Source organism: Oncorhynchus kisutch, linkage group LG9 (assembly GCF_002021735.2).
Source record: "Oncorhynchus kisutch isolate 150728-3 linkage group LG9, Okis_V2, whole genome shotgun sequence".
Classification (NCBI taxonomy): Eukaryota; Metazoa; Chordata; class Actinopteri; order Salmoniformes; family Salmonidae; genus Oncorhynchus; species Oncorhynchus kisutch.
In genome coordinates this window covers 43,983,590-44,006,089 of record NC_034182.2, presented here as the reverse complement: position 1 = coordinate 44,006,089, position 22,500 = coordinate 43,983,590, and the positions used below count along the sequence as shown (strand labels likewise).

At 52.3% G+C, this 22,500-nt stretch overlaps 1 protein-coding gene across 1 annotated transcript in view; it reads right to left on the bottom strand.

Annotated features, from left to right (window-relative positions):
- Positions 1-2,052: 2,052 nt before the first annotated feature.
- Positions 2,053-22,500, bottom strand: part of LOC116375240 (protein FAM160A1) — a 29,841-nt gene continuing 9,393 nt past the window's right edge. Inside the window, exons 10-14 of the mRNA XM_031831388.1 lie at positions 6,978-7,686; positions 6,286-6,698; positions 5,245-5,405; positions 5,033-5,129; positions 2,053-2,294 (exon numbers count right to left, since the gene is read on the bottom strand). Coding sequence (XP_031687248.1) covers positions 2,053-2,294; positions 5,033-5,129; positions 5,245-5,405; positions 6,286-6,698; positions 6,978-7,686 — 1,622 coding nt within the window. The remainder of the gene's footprint in view (positions 2,295-5,032; positions 5,130-5,244; positions 5,406-6,285; positions 6,699-6,977; positions 7,687-22,500) is intronic.

Below are 22,500 nucleotides of genomic sequence, written 5' to 3'. Positions count from 1 at the left end.
GCTCTGGTCTAAAGTAGTGCACTATATAGGGAATAGGGTTCTATAGGGCCCTGGTGTAAAGTAGTGCACTATATAGGGAATAGGGCTTCCATTTAGGACACACCACATCTTGAATGTGTTCTATACAAACATTACCTCGAACAACACACAGGACAGGAAGCACAGGACAGGACATAATATTTCAACTGAAATTAGACAAGTCGTAATGAAAGAAGAATACGGTATTGACATGTTGTTATAACAGTATAAACCACCAACATGCTGCTCGGGTCAACAATCTGTACCTTTTTAACCCTGTTGCCTTAGTTACACCCAAACCAGCCAAAATATTTAACAAGTAGAAAAATAATGAAATAATCTCCTATCATTTCGTTGTAGGTACGAACACGTAGGAACCAGGTGCTAAATAAGTACAAAACTGTGGATATGAAACAGCATTTCAGTTCATATTCAAAGGAGAAATCTCATCAAGTAATGCCAGGAATATATACAAATATATATTTTAATATATATACACGTATAAGGAAATATATAAATGTATTAGGAAAATACATATCAATGTATAAGGAAATATGTCTTACCATGATTCCCAGCTATGAACTGTGGATAAGGACGAATAGCCCAACGTGAACCCAGGTGTCCACAACACAGACTAGTCCATACCTGCTGTGTGTGTGAGTGGCATCACTGTGATGCTAACCTTTCCCTGTCCGTACCACGGCTTAGTGACCCTCTGTTTCAGAAACACGTGACTCCGTACCACGGCTTAGTGACCCTCTGTTTCAGAAACACGTGACTCCGTACCACGGTTTAGTGACCCTCTGTTTCAGAAACACGTGACTCCTACACCACGGTTTAGTGACCCTCTGTTTCAGAAACACGTGACTCCGTACCACGGTTTAGTGACCCTCTGTTTCAGAAACACGTGACTCCTACACCACGGCTTAGTGACCCTCTGTTTCAGAAACACGTGACTCCGTACCACGGCCAAGTCCTCTACAGGTGAGTCAGGTGTGTTAATCTCCTCTACAGGTGAGTCAGGTGTGTTAATCTCCTCTATAGGTGAGTCAGGTGTGTTAATCTCCTCTACAGGTGAATCGGGGGGGGGGGGGGGGGGGGGTAATCTCCTCTACAGGTGAGTCAGGTGTGTTAATCTCCTCTACAGGTGAGTCAGGTGTGTTAATCTCCTCTATAGGTGAGTCAGGTGTATTAATCTCCTCTGTAGGGGAGTCAGGTGTATTAATCTTCTGCTCTATGTGTGAGTCAATTGTGTTAATCTCCTATAGGTGAGTCAGGGGTGTTAATCTCCTCTATAGGTGAGTCAGGTGTGTTAATCTCCTATAGGTGAGTCAGGTGTGTTAATCTATTCCTCTATAGGTGAGTCAGGTGTGGTAATGTCCTCTACAGGTGGGTCAGGGATATTAATCTCCTCTATAGGTGAGTCAGGTGTGTTAATATCCTCTACAGGTGAGTCAGGTGTGTTAATCTCCTCTACAGGTGGGTCAGGGATGTTAATCTCCTCTATATGTGAGTCAGGTGTGTTAATATCCTCTACAGGTGAGTCAGGTGTGCTAATCTCCTCTACAGGTGGGTCAGGGATGTTAATCTCCTCTACAGGTGGGTCAGGGATGTTAATCTCCTCTACAGGTGAGTCAGGTGTGTTAATCTCCTCTAGGTGAGTCAATTGTGTTAATCTCCTCTACAGGTGAGTCAATTGTGTTAATCTCCTATAGGTGAGTCAAGTGTGTTAATATCCTCTACAGGTGAGTCAATTGTGTTAATCTCCTCTACAGGTGAGTCAGGTGTGTTAATCTCCTCTACAGGTGAGTCAGGTGTGTTAATCTCCTCTACAGGTGAGTCAGGTGTGTTAATCTCCTCTACAGGTGAGTCAGGTGTGTTAATCTCCTCTACAGGTGAGTCAGGTGTGTTAATCTCCTCTACAGGTGAGTCAGGTGTGTTAATCTCCTCTATAGGGGAGTCAGGTGTGTTAATCTCCTCTACAGGTGGGTCAGGGATGTTAATCTCCTCTATAGGTGAGTCAGGTGTGTTAATCTATTCCTCTATAGGTGAGTCGGGGGTGTTAATCTCCTCTATAGGTGAGTCAGGTACTATAGAGTGTTCCTGTGCGATGGCAGCTAACTCCTTTAAGAACTCTGCATATAGAACTGTAGCGAAGACTCTGTTCCTGGCCTGCGGAGGAATGTTGGGACACGGGGGGACGTTCTGCGTTATCTGCTGTGTTCCATTGGGTAGAACACTCTTCCTGTTATCACTATGGCTGTCCTGGAGGAGCTCTGCGAGACAGAGAGAGAGGGAGACAGAGGGAGAGGGAGACAGAGGGAGAGGGAGAGAGAAAGAGAAAGAGAAAGAGAGGGAGAGAAAGACAGGGTCAGTGTGTGTGTGTTGGATGTATAGATGGATGGTGGTAGATGGATGGTGGTAGGTGGATGATGGTGGGAAGATGATGGTGGATGGATGGATGATGATGATGATGATGGGTGGGTAGATGGATGGATAATGGTGGGTGGATGGATGATGGTGGGTGGGTAGATGGATGGATGATGGTGGGTGGGTGGATGGATGGATGGATGATGGTGAGTGGATGGATGATGATGATGGTGGGTGGAGGGATGATGGTGGGTGGAGGGATGATGGTGGATGGATGGATGGATGGATGAGGGTGGGTTGATGGATGGATGGATGGATGGATGATGGTGGATGGTGGGTGGATGGATGATGGTGGGTGGGTAGATGGATGGATGATGGTGGGTGGGTGGACACACACACACCTATGGTCCTACCTGGTATAGTGTGTGTACGTTGGGCGGTGGGTGGATTGATGATGGTGGGTGGATGGATGATGGTGGATGGATGGATGATGGTGGGTAGATGGATGGATAATGGAGGGTGGATGATGGTGGGTGGGTAGATGGATGGATGATGGTGGGTGGGTAGATGGATGGATGATGGTGAGTGGATGGATGATGGTGAGTGGATGGATGGATGATGGTGAGTGGATGGATGGATGATGGTGGGTGGAGGGATGATGGTGGGTGTATGGATGGATGGATGATGGTGGGTGTATGGATGGATGGATGATGGTGGGTAGATGGATGGATGGATGGATGATGGTGGGTGGGTGGGTGGATGGATGATGGTGGGTGGGTGGATGGATGATGGTGGGTGGATGGATGGAGACTGGATGATGGTGGGTGGGTAGATGGATGGATGATGGTGGGTAGATGGATGGATGATGGTGGGTGGGTAGATGGATGGATGATGGTGGGTGGGTGGATGGATGATGGTGGGTGGATGGGTAGATGGATGGATGATGGTGGGTGGGTAGATGGATGGATGATGGTGGGTGGATGGATGATGGTGGGTGGGTAGATGGATGGATGATGGTGGGTAGATGGATGGATGATGGTGGGTAGATGGATGGATGATGGTGGGTGGGTAGATGGATGGATGATGGTGGGTGGGTAGATGGATGGATGATGGTGGGTGGGTAGATGGATGGATGATGGTGGATGGATGATGGTGGGTGGGTGGATGGATGGATGATGGTGGGTGGGTAGATGGATGGATGATGGTGAGTAGAACGATGGATGATGGTGGGTAGATGGATGGATGATGGTGGGTGGGTAGATGGATGGATGATGGTGGGTGGGTAGATGGATGGATGATGGTGGGTGGGTAGATGGATGGATGATGGTGGATGGATGATGGTGGGTGGGTGGATGGATGGATGATGGTGGGTGGGTAGATGGATGGATGATGGTGAGTAGAACGATGGATGATGGTGGGTAGATGGATGGATGATGGTGGGTGGGTAAATGGATGGATGATGGTGGGTGGATGGATGGATGATGCTGGGTGGATGGATGGATGATGGTGGGTGGAGGGATGATGGTGGGTGGAGGGATGATGATGGGTTATGGATGGATGGATGATGGTGGGTTGATGGATGGATGGATGGATGATGGTGGGTTGATGGATGGATGATGGTGGGTAGATGGTGGGTGGGTGGATGGATGATGGTGGGTGGGTAGATGGATGGATGATGGTGGGTGGGTGGATTGATGATGGTGGGTGGATGGATGATGATGGTGGATGGATGGATGGATGATGGTGGGTAGATGGATGGATAATGGAGGGTGGATGATGGTGGGTGGATGGATGATGGTGGATGATGGTGGGTGGATGGATGATGGTGGGTGGGTAGATGGATGGATGATGGTGAGTGGATGGATGATGATGGTGGATGGATGATGGTGGGTGTATGGCTGGATGGATGATGGTGGGTGGATGGATGGATGGATGATGGTGGGTGGATGGATGGATGATGGTGGGTAGATGGATGGATGATGCTGGGTGGGTGGATGGATGATGGTGGGTGGATGGATGGTGGATGGATGGATGATGGTGGGTGGATGATGGTGGGTGGGTGGGTAGATGGATGGATGATGGTGGGTGGGTAGATGGATGGATGATGGTGGGTGGGTAGATGGATGGATGATGGTGGGTGGATGGGTGGGTGGATGATGGTGGGTGGGTGGGTGGGTAGATGGATGGATGATGGTGGGTGGATGGATGATGGTGGGTGGGTAGATGGATGGATGATGGTGGGTAGATGGATGGATGATGGTGGGTGGGTAGATGGATGGATGATGGTGGATGGATGATGGTGGGTGGGTAGATGGATGGATGATGGTGGGTGGATGGGTGGGTGGATGATGGTGGGTGGGTGGGTGGGTGGGTAGATGGATGGATGATGGTGGGTGGATGGATGGATGATGGTGGGTGGATGATGGTGGGTGGGTAGATGGATGGATGATGGTGGGTGGGTAAATGGATGGATGGATGATGGTGGGTAGATGGATGGATGATGGTGGGTGGGTAAATGGATGGATGATGGTGGGTGGATGGATGGATGGATGATGGTGGATGGATGGATGATGCTGGGTGGGTAAATGGATGGATGATGGTGGGTGGATGGATGACGGTGGATGGATGATGGATGGATCCTAACCTCTGAGTTTCAGTGCTTGGTCTCTAGCCAGTAGGTATCTCCATGCTTCTCTGACTGTAGCAGGAAACTCTGTCTGGTCCGTTGCGTACCGCTCTATCTGCACACGCACAGAGACCAGCACCTACACACACACCTCCATTAGATGCAATTTAACACACAAAATGACAGGGACACACACACACCTATGGTCCTACCTGGTATAGTGTGTGTACGTTGGGCGGTGGGTCAGTGTGCGTGTTCAGTAGGAACGCCCGGAGAAGAGGCTGGGGGTATTTGGCGAGCTGAGACAGGATCCCTGTAACTAGCAGGTTGACTGGAATAGGGTTCTCCAACAGGTTCTCCAACCGTGATAGCAGAACACTAATGAACGGGCCTGTGGAACCACACAACACAGAGCTATAAACTAGACAGTTGACAGGAGAACTGCAGAACTCAGTGGGAGATTGAGAGAGCTGACATTTGAATCACGTTTCATTGATTAAAACTTAGATCCTTCAACATGCGAGCGGCACGAGAACCCTCGTTATTTTAGAACCCTCGTCATTCTACAACCCTCGTTATTTTAGAACCCTCGTCATTCTACAACCCTCGTTATTTTAGAACCTTCGTCATTCTACAACCTTCGTTATTCTACAACCCTCGTCATTCTACAACCCTCGTCATTCAACAACCCTCGTTATTCTACAACCCTCGTTATTCTACAACCCTCGTTATTTTAGAACCCTCATCATTCTACAACCCTCGTCATTCTACAACCCTTGTTATTTTAGAACCCTCGTCATTCTACAACCCTCGTCATTCTACAATCCTCGTCATTCTACAATCCTCGTTATTTTAGAACCCTCATCATTCTACAACCCTCGTCATTCTACAACCCTTGTTATTTTAGAACCCTCGTCATTCTACAACCCTCGTCATTCTACAACCCTCGTCATTCCACAACCCTCGTCATTCTACAATCCTCGTTATTTTAGAACCCTCGTCATTCTACAACCCTTGTTATTTTAGAACCCTCGTCATTCTACAACCCTCGTTATTTTAGAACCCTCGTCATTCTACAACCCTCGTCATTTTAGAACCCTCGTCATTCTACAACCATTGTTATTTTAGAACCCTCGTCATTCTACAACCCTTGTTATTTTAGAACCCTCGTCATTCTACAACCCTTGTTATTTTAGAACCCTCGTCATTCTAAGGCCCTCAACATTCCACATAAAGTTTGCATACAGGCATGACAGTTCTGAACATCTCACCAGTGAAGGGTATCCCATGTTTTCTGTCTTGGCTGTTGCTCGTTAGTTCTGGACTGTTCTCCGGTTCCAGATCGGCATCCTTCGGTTCCGGGGAGTCTGTAGAGAACACGCTAAAGTCCACCTCCTCCTCCTCTCCTCCCTGGGCCAGAGCCAACACACGCTTCCTGAACTCTGTAATGTCATCGGTGACGTCATCAGGCTCCGCCCCCAGCGAGCGCATGAGCTCCCGATACTGGGACAGGAAGCTGTCATCCACCGCCGAGGTCGTAACCGGGCTCACAGGATGATCAGCATCGGTTTTGTTACAGTCCTGCTGTTTCCCGACTGGGTGTGTGTGGTTCTCTGAGGTGGTTCTCTCCTGGTGGTCTGCGGTTGTCAGGTAATTTGTCTGATTCACGGTCGTGGTCAGCGTCCTGTTGCAGTTGTGGTCCAAATGCGGTCCAGACGACGTGCGTTTACGGACTGTGTGGTCCTCACAGCTCAGACCGTTACTGAGCAGCTGTGGTTGTGATCGCTTCTCCTCTCTCACCCCCTCTTCCTCTCTCACCCCCTCTTCCTCTCTCACCCCCTCTTCCTCTCTCACCCCCTCTTCCTCTCTCACCCCCTCTTTCTCTCTCACCCCCTCTTCCTCTCTCACCCCCTCTTTCTCTCTCACCCCCTCTTCCTCTCTCACCCCCTCTTCCACAATCACCCCCTCTTCCTCTCTCACCCCCTCTTCCTCTCTCACCCCCTCTTCCACAATCACCCCCTCCTTCTCTCGTCTATGCGTTCCATGTCTGTGAACGAGCGAGGTTGTTTGACTAACAACTGGTTTCCTGGTCTGTGGAGTAGTCCTGCGGTCAGGTTTGTATTCCACCTCGTCTTTCTGTGCTATGAGGTTATAGACCAACACATCGTCCTGAAAGTCCGACTCCTCTACGTAGGAGCCTTGGATCAACATTATGGCCGAACGTCTCATCTCCTGAATATGCTGAGGGGTTTCAATATGTACTGGGGGGGTGAGGGGGAGGGAGGAGGATGGGAGGGCACTATCATCCCACTCATAACTATCATCCCACTCCAACTCGACCACACTCCCCCTCCCTCCGTCTCCCCCTCTATGTTGGTTTCCCATGGTTACAGGGGGGGAGGTGAGGGGAGGGCTGGGAGATGAAGTCCAGTTGAAAGTTTGATCCGTCTTCTCCTCCTCTATCTCTTGCTCTCTCTCTTCCCCGTCTTCCTCCTCTCGAGCTGCAGGCTTCTCCCCATCATAGGGACCAGACCAGACCAGACAGGCCTGGAGCGATGCAGCGATCCCAACTCTAGCATCCCAGAGGTACTGGAGATAGTTGACATTCATCAGGAGGTCTGTCCTGCAGATCCTGGAGTAACCAACACTGTCACCCTCTGACATGGGAACGTCTGAGGAGCAGAAGAGAGGAGGAGGAGGAGAAGAGGAAGAGGAGGAGAAGAGGAAGAAGAGGAGGAGGAGGAGATGAGGAGAAGAGAGACAGGTCAGTGAAAGTGCAAGGTAGTGCTCTGTGTCAGTGTGGCTGTGTAGTGCTCTGTGTAGTGCTCTGTGTATTGCTCTGTGTAGTGCTCTGTGTCAGCGTGGCTGTGTAGTGCTCTGTGTCAGTGTGGCTGTGTAGTGCTCTGTGTCAGTGTGGCTGTGTAGTGCTCTGTGTCAGCCTGGCTGTGTAGTGCTCTGTGTCAGTGTGGCTGTGTATTGCTTTGTGTAGTGCTCTGTGTCAGTGTGGCTGTGTAGTGCTCTGTGTCAGTGTGGCTGTGTAGTGCTCTGTGTAGTGCTCTGTGTCAGTGTGGCTGTGTAGTGCTCTGTGTCAGCGTGGCTGTGTAGTGCTCTGTGTAGTGCTCTGTGTCAGTGTGGCTGTGTAGTGCTCTGTGTCAGCCTGGCTGTGTAGTGCTCTATGTCAGCGTGGCTGTGTCAGTGTGGCTGTGTAGTGCTCTGTGTAGTGCTTTGTGTCAGAGTGGCTGTGTAGTGCTCTGTGTCAGTGTGGCTGTGTAGTGCTCTGTGTAGTGCTCTGTGTCCGTGTGGCTGTGTAGTGCTCTGTGGCTGTGTAGTGCTCTGTGTCAGTGTGGCTGTGTAGTGCTCTGTGTCAGTGTGGCTGTGTAGTGCTCTGTGTCAGTGTGGCTGTGTAGTGCTCTGTGTCAGTGTGGCTGTGTAGTGCTCTGTGTCAGTGTGGCTGTGTAGTGTTCTGTGTCAGTGTGGCTGTGTAGTGCTCTGTGTCAGCCTGGCTGTGTAGTGCTCTGTGTCAGTGTGGCTGTGTAGTGCTCTGTGTCAGTGTGGCTATGTAGTGCTCTGTGTCAGTGTGGCTGTGTAGTGCTCTGTGTCAGCCTGGCTGTGTAGTGCTCTGTGTCAGCGTGGCTGTGTAGTGCTCTGTGTCAGCGTGGCTGTGTAGTGCTCTGTGTCAGTGTGGCTGTGTAGTGCTTTGTGTCAGTGTGGCTGTGTATTGCTTTGTGTAGTGCTCTGTGTCAGTGTGGCTGTGTAGTGCTCTGTGTCAGTGTGGCTGTGTTGTGCTCTGTGTAGTGCTCTGTGTAGTGCTCTGTGTAGTGCTCTGTGTCAGTGTGGCTGTGTAGTGCTCTGTGTCACTGTGGCTGTGTAGTGCTCTGTGTCAGTGTGGCTGTGTAGTGCTCTTTGTCAGCGTGGTTGTGTAGTGCTCTGTGTCAGTGTGGCTGTGTAGTGCTCTGTGTCAGTGTGGCTGTGTAGTGCTCTGTGTAGTGCTCTGTGTCAGCGTGGCTGTGTAGTGCTCTGTGTAGTGCTCTGTGTCAGTGTGGCTGTGTAGTGCTCTGTGTAGTGCTCTGTGTCAGCGTGGCTGTGTAGTGCTCTGTGTAGTGCTCTGTGTCAGTGTGGCTGTGTAGTGCTCTGTGTCAGCCTGGCTGTGTAGTGCTCTATGTCAGCGTGGCTGTGTCAGTGTGGCTGTGTAGTGCTCTGTGTCAGCCTGGCTGTGTAGTGCTCTGTGTCAGTGTGGCTGTGTAGTGCTCTGTGTAGTGCTCTGTGTCAGTGTGGCTGTGTAGTGCTCTGTGTAGTGCTCTGTGGCTGTGTAGTGCTCTGTGTCAGTGTGGCTGTGTAGTGCTCTGTGTCAGTGTGGCTGTGTAGTGCTCTGTGTCAGCATGGCTGTGTAGTGCTCTGTGTCAGTGTGGCTGTGTAGTGCTCTGTGTAGTGCTCTGTGTCAGCGTGGCTGTGTAGGGCTCTGTGTCAGTGTGGCTGTGTAGTGTTCTGTGTCAGTGTGGCTGTGTAGTGCTCTGTGTCACTGTGGCTGTGTAGTGCTCTGTGTCAGTGTGGCTGTGTAGTGCTCTTTGTCAGCGTGGTTGTGTAGTGCTCTGTGTCAGTGTGGCTGTGTAGTGCTCTGTGTCAGTGTGGCTGTGTAGTGCTCTGTGTAGTGCTCTGTGTCAGCGTGGCTGTGTAGTGCTCTGTGTAGTGCTCTGTGTCAGTGTGGCTGTGTAGTGCTCTGTGTAGTGCTCTGTGTCAGCGTGGCTGTGTAGTGCTCTGTGTAGTGCTCTGTGTCAGTGTGGCTGTGTAGTGCTCTGTGTCAGCCTGGCTGTGTAGTGCTCTATGTCAGCGTGGCTGTGTCAGTGTGGCTGTGTAGTGCTCTGTGTCAGCCTGGCTGTGTAGTGCTCTGTGTCAGTGTGGCTGTGTAGTGCTCTGTGTAGTGCTCTGTGTCAGTGTGGCTTTGTAGTGCTCTGTGTAGTGCTCTGTGTCAGCCTGGCTGTGTAGTGCTCTGTGTCAGTGTGGCTGTGTCTTGCTTTGTGTAGTGCTCTGTGTCAGTGTGGCTGTGTAGTGCTCTGTGTAGTGCTCTGTGTCAGTGTGGCTATGTAGTGCTCTGTGTCAGTGTGGCTATGTAGTGCTCTGTGTCAGTGTGGCTGTGTAGTGCTCTGTGTCAGTGTGGCTGTGTAGTGCTCTGTGTCAGCGTGGTTGTGTAGTGCTCTGTGTCAGTGTGGCTGTGTAGTGCTCTGTGTCAGTGTGGCTGTGTAGTGCTCTGTGTCAGTGTGGCTGTGTAGTGCTCTGTGTCAGTGTGGCCTTGTAGTGCTCTGTGTCAGTGTGGCTGTGTAGTGCTCTGTGTAGTGCTCTGTGTCAGCGTGGCTGTGTAGTGCTCTGTGTAGTGCTCTGTGTCAGTGTGGCTGTGTAGTGCTCTGTGTCAGTGTGGCTGTGTAGTGCTCTGTGTCAGCCTGGCTGTGTAGTTCTCTGTGTCAGCGTGGCTGTGTAGTGCTCTGTGTCAGTGTGGCTGTGTAGTGCTCTGTGTCAGTGTGGCTGTGTAGTGCTTTGTGTCAGCCTGGCTGTGTAGTGCTCTGTGTCAGTGTGGCTGTGTATTGCTTCGTGTAGTGCTCTGTGTCAGTGTGGCTGTGTAGTGCTCTGTGTCAGTGTGGCTGTGTAGTGCTCTGTGTCAGTGTGGCTGTGTAGTGCTCTGTGTCAGTGTGGCTGTGTAGTGCTCTGTGTAGTGCTCTGTGTCAGTGTGGCTGTGTAGTGCTCTGTGTCAGTGTGGCTGTGTAGTGCTCTGTGTCAGCGTGGCTGTGTAGTGCTTTGTGTCAGCGTGGCTGTGTAGTGCTCTGTGTCAGCGTGGCTGTGTAGTGCTCTGTGTCAGCGTGGCTGTGTAGTGCTCTGTGTCAGTGTGGCTGTGTAGTGCTCTGTGTCAGTGTGGCTGTGTAGTGCTCTGTGTAGTGCTCTGTGTCAGCGTGGCTGTGTAGTGCTCTGTGTCATTGTGGCTGTGTAGTGCTCTGTGTAGTGCTCTGTGTCAGTGTGGATGTGTAGTGCTCTGTGTCAGCCTGGCTGTGTAGTGCTCTATGTCAGCGTGGCTGTGTCAGTGTGGCTGTGTAGTGCTCTGTGTCAGACTGGCTGTGTAGTGCTCGGTGTCAGTGTGGCTGTGTATTGCTTTGTGTAGTGCTCTGTGTAGTGCTCTGTGTAAGTGTGGCTGTGTAGTGCTCTGTGGCTGTGTAGTGCTCTGTGTCAGTGTGGCTGTGTAGTGCTCTGTGTCAGCATGGCTGTGTAGTGCTCTGTGTCAGTGTGGCTGTGTAGTGCTCTGTGTAGTGCTCTGTGTCAGCGTGGCTGTGTAGTGCTGTGTGTCAGCGTGGCTGTGTAGTGCTCTGTGTCAGTGTGGCTGTGCAGTGTTCTGTGTCAGTGTGGCTGTGTAGTGCTCTGTGTAGTGCTCTGTGTATTGCTCTGTGTAGTGCTCTGTGTCAGCGTGGCTGTGTAGTGCTCTGTGTCAGCGTGGCTGTGTAGTGCTCTGTGTCAGTGTGGCTGTGTAGTGCTCTGTGTCAGCCTGGCTGTGTAGTGCTCTGTGTCAGTGTGGCTGTGTATTGCTTTGTGTAGTGCTCTGTGTCAGTGTGGCTGTGTAGTGCTCTGTGTCAGTGTGGCTGTGTAGTGCTCTGTGTAGTGCTCTGTGTCAGTGTGGCTGTGTAGTGCTCTGTGTCAGTGTGGCTGTGTAGTGCTCTGTGTAGTGCTCTGTGGCTGTGTAGTGCTCTTTGTCAGCGTGGTTGTGTAGTGCTCTGTGTCAGTGTGGCTGTGTAGTGCTCTGTGTCAGTGTGGCTGTGTAGTGCTCTGTGTCAGCGTGGCTGTGTAGTGCTCTGTGTCAGCGTGGCTGTGTAGTGCTCTGTGTCAGCGTGGCTGTGTAGTGCTCTGTGTCAGTGTGGTTGTGTAGTGCTCTGTGTAGTGCTCTGTGTCAGCGTGGCTGTGTAGTGCTCTGTGTAGTGCTCTGTGTCAGTGTGGCTGTGTAGTGCTCTGTGTCAGCGTGGCTGTGTAGTGCTCTGTGTAGTGCTCTGTGTCAGTGTGGCTGTGTAGTGCTCTGTGTCAGCCTGGCTGTGTAGTGCTCTATGTCAGCGTGGCTGTGTCAGTGTGGCTGTGTAGTGCTCTGTGTAGTGCTTTGTGTCAGAGTGGCTGTGTAGTGCTCTGTGTCAGAGTGGCTGTGTAGTGCTCTGTGTCAGAGTGGCTGTGTAGTGCTCTGTGTCAGTGTGGCTGTGTAGTGCTCTGTGTAGTGCTCTGTGTCAGTGTGGCTGTGTAGTGCTCTGTGGCTGTGTAGTGCTCTGTGTCAGTGTGGCTGTGTAGTGCTCTGTGTCCGTGTGGCTGTGTAGTGCTCTGTGTCAGTGTGGCTGTGTAGTGCTCTGTGTCAGTGTGGCTGTGTAGTGCTCTGTGTAGTGCTCTGTGTCAGCGTGGCTGTGTAGTGCTCTGTGTCAGCGTGGCTGTGTAGTGCTCTGTGTCAGTGTGGCTGTGCAGTGTTCTGTGTCAGTGTGGCTGTGTAGTGCTCTGTGTAGTGCTCTGTGTAGTGCTCTGTGTCAGCGTGGCTGTGTAGTGCTCTGTGTCAGTGTGGCTGTGTAGTGCTCTGTGTCAGTGTGGCTGTGTAGTGCTCTGTGTCAGCCTGGCTGTGTAGTGCTCTGTGTCAGTGTGGCTGTGTATTGCTTTGTGTAGTGCTCTGTGTCAGTGTGGCTGTGTAGTGCTCTGTGTCAGTGTGGCTGTGTAGTGCTCTGTGTAGTGCTCTGTGTCAGTGTGGCTGTGTAGTGCTCTGTGTCAGTGTGGCTGTGTAGTGCTCTGTGTAGTGCTCTGTGGCTGTGTAGTGCTCTTTGTCAGCGTGGTTGTGTAGTGCTCTGTGTCAGTGTGGCTGTGTAGTGCTCTGTGTCAGTGTGGCTGTGTAGTGCTCTGTGTCAGCGTGGCTGTGTAGTGCTCTGTGTCAGCGTGGCTGTGTAGTGCTCTGTGTCAGCGTGGCTGTGTAGTGCTCTGTGTCAGTGTGGTTGTGTAGTGCTCTGTGTAGTGCTCTGTGTCAGCGTGGCTGTGTAGTGCTCTGTGTAGTGCTCTGTGTCAGTGTGGCTGTGTAGTGCTCTGTGTCAGCGTGGCTGTGTAGTGCTCTGTGTAGTGCTCTGTGTCAGTGTGGCTGTGTAGTGCTCTGTGTCAGCCTGGCTGTGTAGTGCTCTATGTCAGCGTGGCTGTGTCAGTGTGGCTGTGTAGTGCTCTGTGTAGTGCTTTGTGTCAGAGTGGCTGTGTAGTGCTCTGTGTCAGAGTGGCTGTGTAGTGCTCTGTGTCAGAGTGGCTGTGTAGTGCTCTGTGTCAGTGTGGCTGTGTAGTGCTCTGTGTAGTGCTCTGTGTCAGTGTGGCTGTGTAGTGCTCTGTGTAGTGCTCTGTGGCTGTGTAGTGCTCTGTGTCAGTGTGGCTGTGTAGTGCTCTGTGTCAGTGTGGCTGTGTAGTGCTCTGTGTCAGCATGGCTGTGTAGTGCTCTGTGTCAGTGTGGCTGTGTAGTGCTCTGTGTAGTGCTCTGTGTCAGCGTGGCTGTGTAGGGCTCTGTGTCAGCGTGGCTGTGTAGTGCTCTGTGTCAGTGTGGCTGTGTAGTGTTCTGTGTCAGTGTGGCTGTGTAGTGCTCTGTGTCAGTGTGGCTGTGTAGTGCTCTGTGTAGTGCTCTGTGTCAGCCTGGCTGTGTAGTGCTCTGTGTCAGTGTGGCTGTGTCTTGCTTTGTGTAGTGCTCTGTGTCAGTGTGGCTGTGTAGTGCTCTGTGTAGTGCTCTGTGTCAGTGTGGCTATGTAGTGCTCTGTGTCAGTGTGGCTATGTAGTGCTCTGTGTCAGTGTGGCTGTGTAGTGCTCTGTGTCAGTGTGGCTGTGTAGTGCTCTGTGTCAGCGTGGTTGTGTAGTGCTCTGTGTCAGTGTGGCTGTGTAGTGCTCTGTCACAGTGTGGCTGTGTAGTGCTCTGTGTCAGTGTGGCTGTGTAGTGCTCTGTGTCAGTGTGGCCTTGTAGTGCTCTGTGTCAGTGTGGCTGTGTAGTGCTCTGTGTAGTGCTCTGTGTCAGCGTGGCTGTGTAGTGCTCTGTGTAGTGCTCTGTGTCAGTGTGGCTGTGTAGTGCTCTGTGTCAGTGTGGCTGTGTAGTGCTCTGTGTCAGCCTGGCTGTGTAGTTCTCTGTGTCAGCGTGGCTGTGTAGTGCTCTGTGTCAGTGTGGCTGTGTAGTGCTCTGTGTCAGTGTGGCTGTGTAGTGCTTTGTGTCAGCCTGGCTGTGTAGTGCTCTGTGTCAGTGTGGCTGTGTATTGCTTCGTGTAGTGCTCTGTGTCAGTGTGGCTGTGTAGTGCTCTGTGTCAGTGTGGCTGTGTAGTGCTCTGTGTCAGTGTGGCTGTGTAGTGCTCTGTGTCAGTGTGGCTGTGTAGTGCTCTGTGTCAGTGTGGCTGTGTAGTGCTCTGTGTCAGTGTGGCTGTGTAGTGCTCTGTGTCAGTGTGGCTGTGTAGTGCTCTGTGTCAGCGTGGCTGTGTAGTGCTTTGTGTCAGCGTGGCTGTGTAGTGCTCTGTGTCAGCGTGGCTGTGTAGTGCTCTGTGTCAGCGTGGCTGTGTAGTGCTCTGTGTCAGTGTGGCTGTGTAGTGCTCTGTGTCAGTGTGGCTGTGTAGTGCTCTGTGTAGTGCTCTGTGTCAGCGTGGCTGTGTAGTGCTCTGTGTCATTGTGGCTGTGTAGTGCTCTGTGTAGTGCTCTGTGTCAGTGTGGCTGTGTAGTGCTCTGTGTCAGCCTGGCTGTGTAGTGCTCTATGTCAGCGTGGCTGTGTCAGTGTGGCTGTGTAGTGCTCTGTGTCAGACTGGCTGTGTAGTGCTCGGTGTCAGTGTGGCTGTGTATTGCTTTGTGTAGTGCTCTGTGTCAGTGTGGCTGTGTAGTGCTCTGTGTAGTGCTCTGTGTCAGTGTGGCTATGTAGTGCTCTGTGTCAGTGTGGCTGTGTAGTGCTCTGTGTCAGTGTGGCTGTGTAGTGCTCTGTGTCAGTGTGGCTGTGTAGTGCTCTGTGTAGTGCTCTGTGTCAGTGTGGCTGTGTAGTGCTCTGTGTCAGCGTGGTTGTGTAGTGCTCTGTGTCAGTGTGGCTGTGTAGTGCTCTGTGTAGTGCTCTGTGTCAGTGTGGCTATGTAGTGCTCTGTGTCAGTGTGGCTATGTAGTGCTCTGTGTCAGTGTGGCTATGTAGTGCTCTGTGTCAGTGTGGCTGTGTAGTGCTCTGTGTCAGTGTGGCTGTGTAGTGCTCTGTGTCAGCGTGGTTGTGTAGTGCTCTGTGTCAGTGTGGCTGTGTAGTGCTCTGTGTCAGTGTGGCTGTGTAGTGCTCTGTGTCAGTGTGGCCTTGTAGTGCTCTGTGTCAGTGTGGCTGTGTAGTGCTCTGTGTAGTGCTCTGTGTCAGCGTGGCTGTGTAGTGCTCTGTGTAGTGCTCTGTGTCAGTGTGGCTGTGTAGTGCTCTGTGTCAGTGTGGCTGTGTAGTGCTCTGTGTCAGCCTGGCTGTGTAGTTCTCTGTGTCAGCGTGGCTGTGTAGTGCTCTGTGTCAGTGTGGCTGTGTAGTGCTCTGTGTCAGTGTGGCTGTGTAGTGCTTTGTGTCAGCCTGGCTGTGTAGTGCTCTGTGTCAGTGTGGCTGTGTATTGCTTCGTGTAGTGCTCTGTGTCAGTGTGGCTGTGTAGTGCTCTGTGTCAGTGTGGCTGTGTAGTGCTCTGTGTCAGTGTGGCTGTGTAGTGCTCTGTGTCAGTGTGGCTGTGTAGTGCTCTGTGTAGTGCTCTGTGTCAGTGTGGCTGTGTAGTGCTCTGTGTCAGTGTGGCTGTGTAGTGCTCTGTGTCAGTGTGGCTGTGTAGTGCTCTGTGTCAGCGTGGCTGTGTAGTGCTTTGTGTCAGCGTGGCTGTGTAGTGCTCTGTGTCAGCGTGGCTGTGTAGTGCTCTGTGTCAGTGTGGCTGTGTAGTGCTCTGTGTCAGTGTGGCTGTGTAGTGCTCTGTGTCAGCGTGGCTGTGTAGTGCTCTGTGTCATTGTGGCTGTGTAGTGCTCTGTGTAGTGCTCTGTGTCAGTGTGGCTGTGTAGTGCTCTGTGTCAGCCTGGCTGTGTAGTGCTCTATGTCAGCGTGGCTGTGTCAGTGTGGCTGTGTAGTGCTCTGTGTCAGTGTGGCTGTGTAGTGCTCTGTGTCAGACTGGCTGTGTAGTGCTCGGTGTCAGTGTGGCTGTGTATTGCTTTGTGTAGTGCTCTGTGTAGTGCTCTGTGTAAGTGTGGCTGTGTAGTGCTCTGTGTAGTGCTCTGTGGCTGTGTAGTGCTCTGTGTCAGTGTGGCTGTGTAGTGCTCTGTGTCAGCATGGCTGTGTAGTGCTCTGTGTCAGTGTGGCTGTGTAGTGCTCTGTGTAGTGCTCTGTGTCAGCGTGGCTGTGTAGTGCTCTGTGTCAGCGTGGCTGTGTAGTGCTCTGTGTCAGTGTGGCTGTGCAGTGTTCTGTGTCAGTGTGGCTGTGTAGTGCTCTGTGTAGTGCTCTGTGTAGTGCTCTGTGTCAGCGTGGCTGTGTAGTGCTCTGTGTCAGTGTGGCTGTGTAGTGCTCTGTGTCAGTGTGGCTGTGTAGTGCTCTGTGTCAGCCTGGCTGTGTAGTGCTCTGTGTCAGTGTGGCTGTGTATTGCTTTGTGTAGTGCTCTGTGTCAGTGTGGCTGTGTAGTGCTCTGTGTCAGTGTGGCTGTGTAGTGCTCTGTGTAGTGCTCTGTGTCAGTGTGGCTGTGTAGTGCTCTGTGTCAGTGTGGCTGTGTAGTGCTCTGTGTAGTGCTCTGTGGCTGTGTAGTGCTCTTTGTCAGCGTGGTTGTGTAGTGCTCTGTGTCAGTGTGGCTGTGTAGTGCTCTGTGTCAGTGTGGCTGTGTAGTGCTCTGTGTCAGCGTGGCTGTGTAGTGCTCTGTGTCAGCGTGGCTGTGTAGTGCTCTGTGTCAGCGTGGCTGTGTAGTGCTCTGTGTCAGTGTGGTTGTGTAGTGCTCTGTGTAGTGCTCTGTGTCAGCGTGGCTGTGTAGTGCTCTGTGTAGTGCTCTGTGTCAGTGTGGCTGTGTAGTGCTCTGTGTCAGCGTGGCTGTGTAGTGCTCTGTGTAGTGCTCTGTGTCAGTGTGGCTGTGTAGTGCTCTGTGTCAGCCTGGCTGTGTAGTGCTCTATGTCAGCGTGGCTGTGTCAGTGTGGCTGTGTAGTGCTCTGTGTTGTGCTTTGTGTCAGAGTGGCTGTGTAGTGCTCTGTGTCAGAGTGGCTGTGTAGTGCTCTGTGTCAGAGTGGCTGTGTAGTGCTCTGTGTCAGTGTGGCTGTGTAGTGCTCTGTGTAGTGCTCTGTGTCAGTGTGGCTGTGTAGTGCTCTGTGGCTGTGTAGTGCTCTGTGTCAGTGTGGCTGTGTAGTGCTCTGTGTCAGTGTGGCTGTGTAGTGCTCTGTGTCAGTGTGGCTGTGTAGTGCTCTGTGTCAGTGTGGCTGTGTAGTGCTCTGTGTCAGTGTGGCTGTGTAGTGTTCTGTGTCAGTGTGGCTGTGTAGTGCTCTGTGTCAGCCTGGCTGTGTAGTGCTCTGTGTCAGTGTGGCTGTGTAGTGCTCTGTGTCAGTGTGGCTATGTAGTGCTCTGTGTCAGTGTGGCTGTGTAGTGCTCTGTGTCAGCCTGGCTGTGTAGTGCTCTGTGTCAGCGTGGCTGTGTAGTGCTCTGTGTCAGCGTGGCTGTGTAGTGCTCTGTGTCAGTGTGGCTGTGTAGTGCTTTGTGTCAGTGTGGCTGTGTATTGCTTTGTGTAGTGCTCTGTGTCAGTGTGGCTGTGTAGTGCTCTGTGTCAGTGTGGCTGTGTAGTGCTCTGTGTAGTGCTCTGTGTCAGTGTGGCTGTGTAGTGCTCTGTGTCAGTGTGGCTGTGTAGTGCTCTGTGTCACTGTGGCTGTGTAGTGCTCTGTGTCAGTGTGGCTGTGTATTGCTCTTTGTCAGCGTGGTTGTGTAGTGCTCTGTGTCAGTGTGGCTGTGTAGTGCTCTGTGTCAGTGTGGCTGTGTAGTGCTCTGTGTAGTGCTCTGTGTCAGCGTGGCTGTGTAGTGCTCTGTGTAGTGCTCTGTGTCAGTGTGGCTGTGTAGTGCTCTGTGTAGTGCTCTGTGTCAGCGTGGCTGTGTAGTGCTCTGTGTAGTGCTCTGTGTCAGTGTGGCTGTGTAGTGCTCTGTGTCAGCCTGGCTGTGTAGTGCTCTATGTCAGCGTGGCTGTGTCAGTGTGGCTGTGTAGTGCTCTGTGTCAGCCTGGCTGTGTAGTGCTCTGTGTCAGTGTGGCTGTGTAGTGCTCTGTGTAGTGCTCTGTGTCAGTGTGGCTGTGTAGTGCTCTGTGTAGTGCTCTGTGGCTGTGTAGTGCTCTGTGTCAGTGTGGCTGTGTAGTGCTCTGTGTCAGTGTGGCTGTGTAGTGCTCTGTGTCAGCATGGCTGTGTAGTGCTCTGTGTCAGTGTGGCTGTGTAGTGCTCTGTGTAGTGCTCTGTGTCAGCGTGGCTGTGTAGGGCTCTGTGTCAGTGTGGCTGTGTAGTGCTCTGTGTCAGTGTGGCTGTGTAGTGTTCTGTGTCAGTGTGGCTGTGTAGTGCTCTGTGTCAGTGTGGCTGTGTAGTGCTCTGTGTAGTGCTCTGTGTCAGCCTGGCTGTGTAGTGCTCTGTGTCAGTGTGGCTGTGTCTTGCTTTGTGTAGTGCTCTGTGTCAGTGTGGCTGTGTAGTGCTCTGTGTAGTGCTCTGTGTCAGTGTGGCTATGTAGTGCTCTGTGTCAGTGTGGCTATGTAGTGCTCTGTGTCAGTGTGGCTGTGTAGTGCTCTGTGTCAGTGTGGCTGTGTAGTGCTCTGTGTCAGCGTGGTTGTGTAGTGCTCTGTGTCAGTGTGGCTGTGTAGTGCTCTGTGTCAGTGTGGCTGTGTAGTGCTCTGTGTCAGCGTGGCTGTGTAGTGCTCTGTGTCAGTGTGGCCTTGTAGTGCTCTGTGTCAGTGTGGCTGTGTAGTGCTCTGTGTAGTGCTCTGTGTCAGCGTGGCTGTGTAGTGCTCTGTGTCAGTGTGGCTGTGTAGTGCTCTGTGTCAGTGTGGCTGTGTAGTGCTCTGTGTCAGCCTGGCTGTGTAGTTCTCTGTGTCAGCGTGGCTGTGTAGTGCTCTGTGTCAGTGTGGCTGTGTAGTGCTCTGTGTCAGTGTGGCTGTGTAGTGCTTTGTGTCAGCCTGGCTGTGTAGTGCTCTGTGTCAGTGTGGCTGTGTATTGCTTCGTGTAGTGCTCTGTGTCAGTGTGGCTGTGTAGTGCTCTGTGTCAGTGTGGCTGTGTAGTGCTCTGTGTCAGTGTGGCTGTTGTAGTGCTCTGTGTCAGTGTGGCTGTGTAGTGCTCTGTGTAGTGCTCTGTGTCAGTGTGGCTGTGTAGTGCTCTGTGTCAGTGTGGCTGTGTAGTGCTCTGTGTCAGTGTGGCTGTGTAGTGCTCTGTGTCAGCGTGGCTGTGTAGTGCTTTGTGTCAGCGTGGCTGTGTAGTGCTCTGTGTCAGCGTGGCTGTGTAGTGCTCTGTGTCAGCGTGGCTGTGTAGTGCTCTGTGTCAGTGTGGCTGTGTAGTGCTCTGTGTCAGTGTGGCTGTGTAGTGCTCTGTGTAGTGCTCTGTGTCAGCGTGGCTGTGTAGTGCTCTGTGTCATTGTGGCTGTGTAGTGCTCTGTGTAGTGCTCTGTGTCAGTGTGGCTGTGTAGTGCTCTGTGTCAGCCTGGCTGTGTAGTGCTCTATGTCAGCGTGGCTGTGTCAGTGTGGCTGTGTAGTGCTCTGTGTCAGACTGGCTGTGTAGTGCTCGGTGTCAGTGTGGCTGTGTATTGCTTTGTGTAGTGCTCTGTGTAGTGCTCTGTGTAAGTGTGGCTGTGTAGTGCTCTGTGTAGTGCTCTGTGGCTGTGTAGTGCTCTGTGTCAGTGTGGCTGTGTAGTGCTCTGTGTCAGTGTGGCTGTGTAGTGCTCTGTGTAGTGCTCTGTGTCAGCGTGGCTGTGTAGTGCTCTGTGTCAGCGTGGCTGTGTAGTGCTCTGTGTCAGTGTGGCTGTGTAGTGTTCTGTGTCAGTGTGGCTGTGTAGTGCTCTGTGTAGTGCTCTGTGTCAGTGTGGCTGTGTAGTGCTCTGTGTAGTGCTCTGTGTCAGCCTGGCTGTGTAGTGCTCTGTGTCAGTGTGGCTGTGTATTGCTTTGTGTAGTGCTCTGTGTCAGTGTGGCTGTGTAGTGCTCTGTGTCAGTGTGGCTATGTAGTGCTCTGTGTCAGTGTGGCTGTGTAGTGCTCTGTGTCAGTGTGGCTGTGTAGTGCTCTGTGTCAGTGTGGCTGTGTAGTGCTCTGTGTAGTGCTCTGTGTCAGTGTGGCTGTGTAGTGCTCTGTGTCAGCGTGGTTGTGTAGTGCTCTGTGTCAGTGTGGCTGTGTAGTGCTCTGTGTCAGTGTGGCTGTGTAGTGCTCTGTGTCAGTGTGGCTGTGTAGTGCTCTGTGTCAGTGTGGCTGTGTAGTGCTCTGTGTCAGCGTGGCTGTGTAGTGCTCTGTCAGTGTGGCTGTGTAGTGCTCTGTGTCAGCGTGGCTGTGTAGTGCTCTGTGTAGTGCTCTGTGTCAGCGTGGCTGTGTAGTGCTCTGTGTCAGTGTGGCTGTGTAGTGCTCTGTGTCAGTGTGGCTGTGTAGTGCTCTGTGTCAGCCTGGCTGTGTAGTGCTCTGTGTCAGTGTGGCTGTGTAGTGCTCTGTGTCAGCCTGGCTGTGTAGTGCTCTGTGTAGTGTTCTGTGTCAGTGTGGCTGTGTAGAGCTCTGTGTAGTGCTCTGTGTCAGTGTGGCTGTGTAGTGCTCTGTGTCAGTGTGGCTGTGTAGTGCTCTGTGTCAGTGTGGCTGTGTAGTGCTCTGTGTCAGCGTGGCTGTGTAGTGCTTTGTGTCAGCGTGGCTGTGTAGTGCTCTGTGTCAACATGGCTGTGTAGTGCTCTGTGTCAGCGTGGCTGTGTAGTGCTCTGTGTCAGTGGCTGTGTAGTGCTCTGTGTCAGTGTGGCTGTGTAGTGCTCTGTGTAGTGCTCTGTGTCAGCGTGGCTGTGTAGTGCTCTGTGTCATTGTGGCTGTGTAGTGCTCTGTGTCAGTGTGGCTGTGTAGTGCTCTGTGTCAGCCTGGCTGTGTAGTGCTCTATGTCAGCGTGGCTGTGTCAGTGTGGCTGTGTAGTGCTCTGTGTCAGACTGGCTGTGTAGTGCTCGGTGTCAGTGTGGCTGTGTATTGCTTTGTGTAGTGCTCTGTGTAGTGCTCTGTGTAAGTGTGGCTGTGTAGTGCTCTGTGTAGTGCTCTGTGGCTGTGTAGTGCTCTGTGTCAGTGTGGCTGTGTAGTGCTCTGTGTCAGCATGGCTGTGTAGTGCTCTGTGTCAGTGTGGCTGTGTAGTGCTCTGTGTAGTGCTCTGTGTCAGCGTGGCTGTGTAGTGCTCTGTGTCAGCGTGGCTGTGTAGTGCTCTGTGTCAGTGTGGCTGTGTAGTGTTCTGTCTCAGTGTGGCTGTGCAGTGCTCTGTGTAGTGCTCTGTGTCAGTGTGGCTGTGTAGTGCTCTGTGTAGTGCTCTGTGTCAGCCTGGCTGTGTAGTGCTCTGTGTCAGTGTGGCTGTGTATTGCTTTGTGTAGTGCTCTGTGTCAGTGTGGCTGTGTAGTGCTCTGTGTAGTGCTCTGTGTCAGTGTGGCTATGTAGTGCTCTGTGTCAGTGTGGCTGTGTAGTGCTCTGTGTCAGTGTGGCTGTGTAGTGCTCTGTGTCAGTGTGGCTGTGTAGTGCTCTGTGTAGTGCTCTGTGTCAGTGTGGCTGTGTAGTGCTCTGTGTCAGCGTGGTTGTGTAGTGCTCTGTGTCAGTGTGGCTGTGTAGTGCTCTGTGTCAGTGTGGCTGTGTAGTGCTCTGTGTCAGTGTGGCTGTGTAGTGCTCTGTGTCAGCGTGGCTGTGTAGTGCTCTGTGTCAGTGTGGCTGTGTAGTGCTCTGTGTAGTGCTCTGTGTCAGCGTGGCTGTGTAGTGCTCTGTGTAGTGCTCTGTGTCAGCGTGGCTGTGTAGTGCTCTGTGTCAGTGTGGCTGTGTAGTGCTCTGTGTCAGTGTGGCTGTGTAGTGCTCTGTGTCAGTGTGGCTGTGTAGTGCTCTGTGTCAGCCTGGCTGTGTAGTGCTCTGTGTCAGTGTGGCTGTGTAGTGCTCTGTGTCAGCCTGGCTGTGTAGTGCTCTGTGTAGTGTTCTGTGTCAGTGTGGCTGTGTAGAGCTCTGTGTAGTGCTCTGTGTCAGTGTGGCTGTGTAGTGCTCTGTGTAGTGCTCTGTGTAGAGCTCTGTGTAGTGCTCTGTGTCAGCCTGGCTGTGTAGTGCTCTGTGTAGTGCTCTGTGTAGAGCTCTGTGTAGTGCTCTGTGTAGAGCTCTGTGTAGTGCTCTGTGTCAGCCTGGCTGTGTAGTGCTCTGTGTAGTGCTCTGTGTCAGTGTGGCTGTGTAGTGCTCTCTGTAGAGCTCTGTGTAGTGCTCTGTGTCAGTGTGGCTGTGTAGTGCTCTGTGTAGTGCTCTGTGTAGTGCTCTGTGTCAGCCTGGCTGTGTAGTGCTCTGTGTAGTGCTCT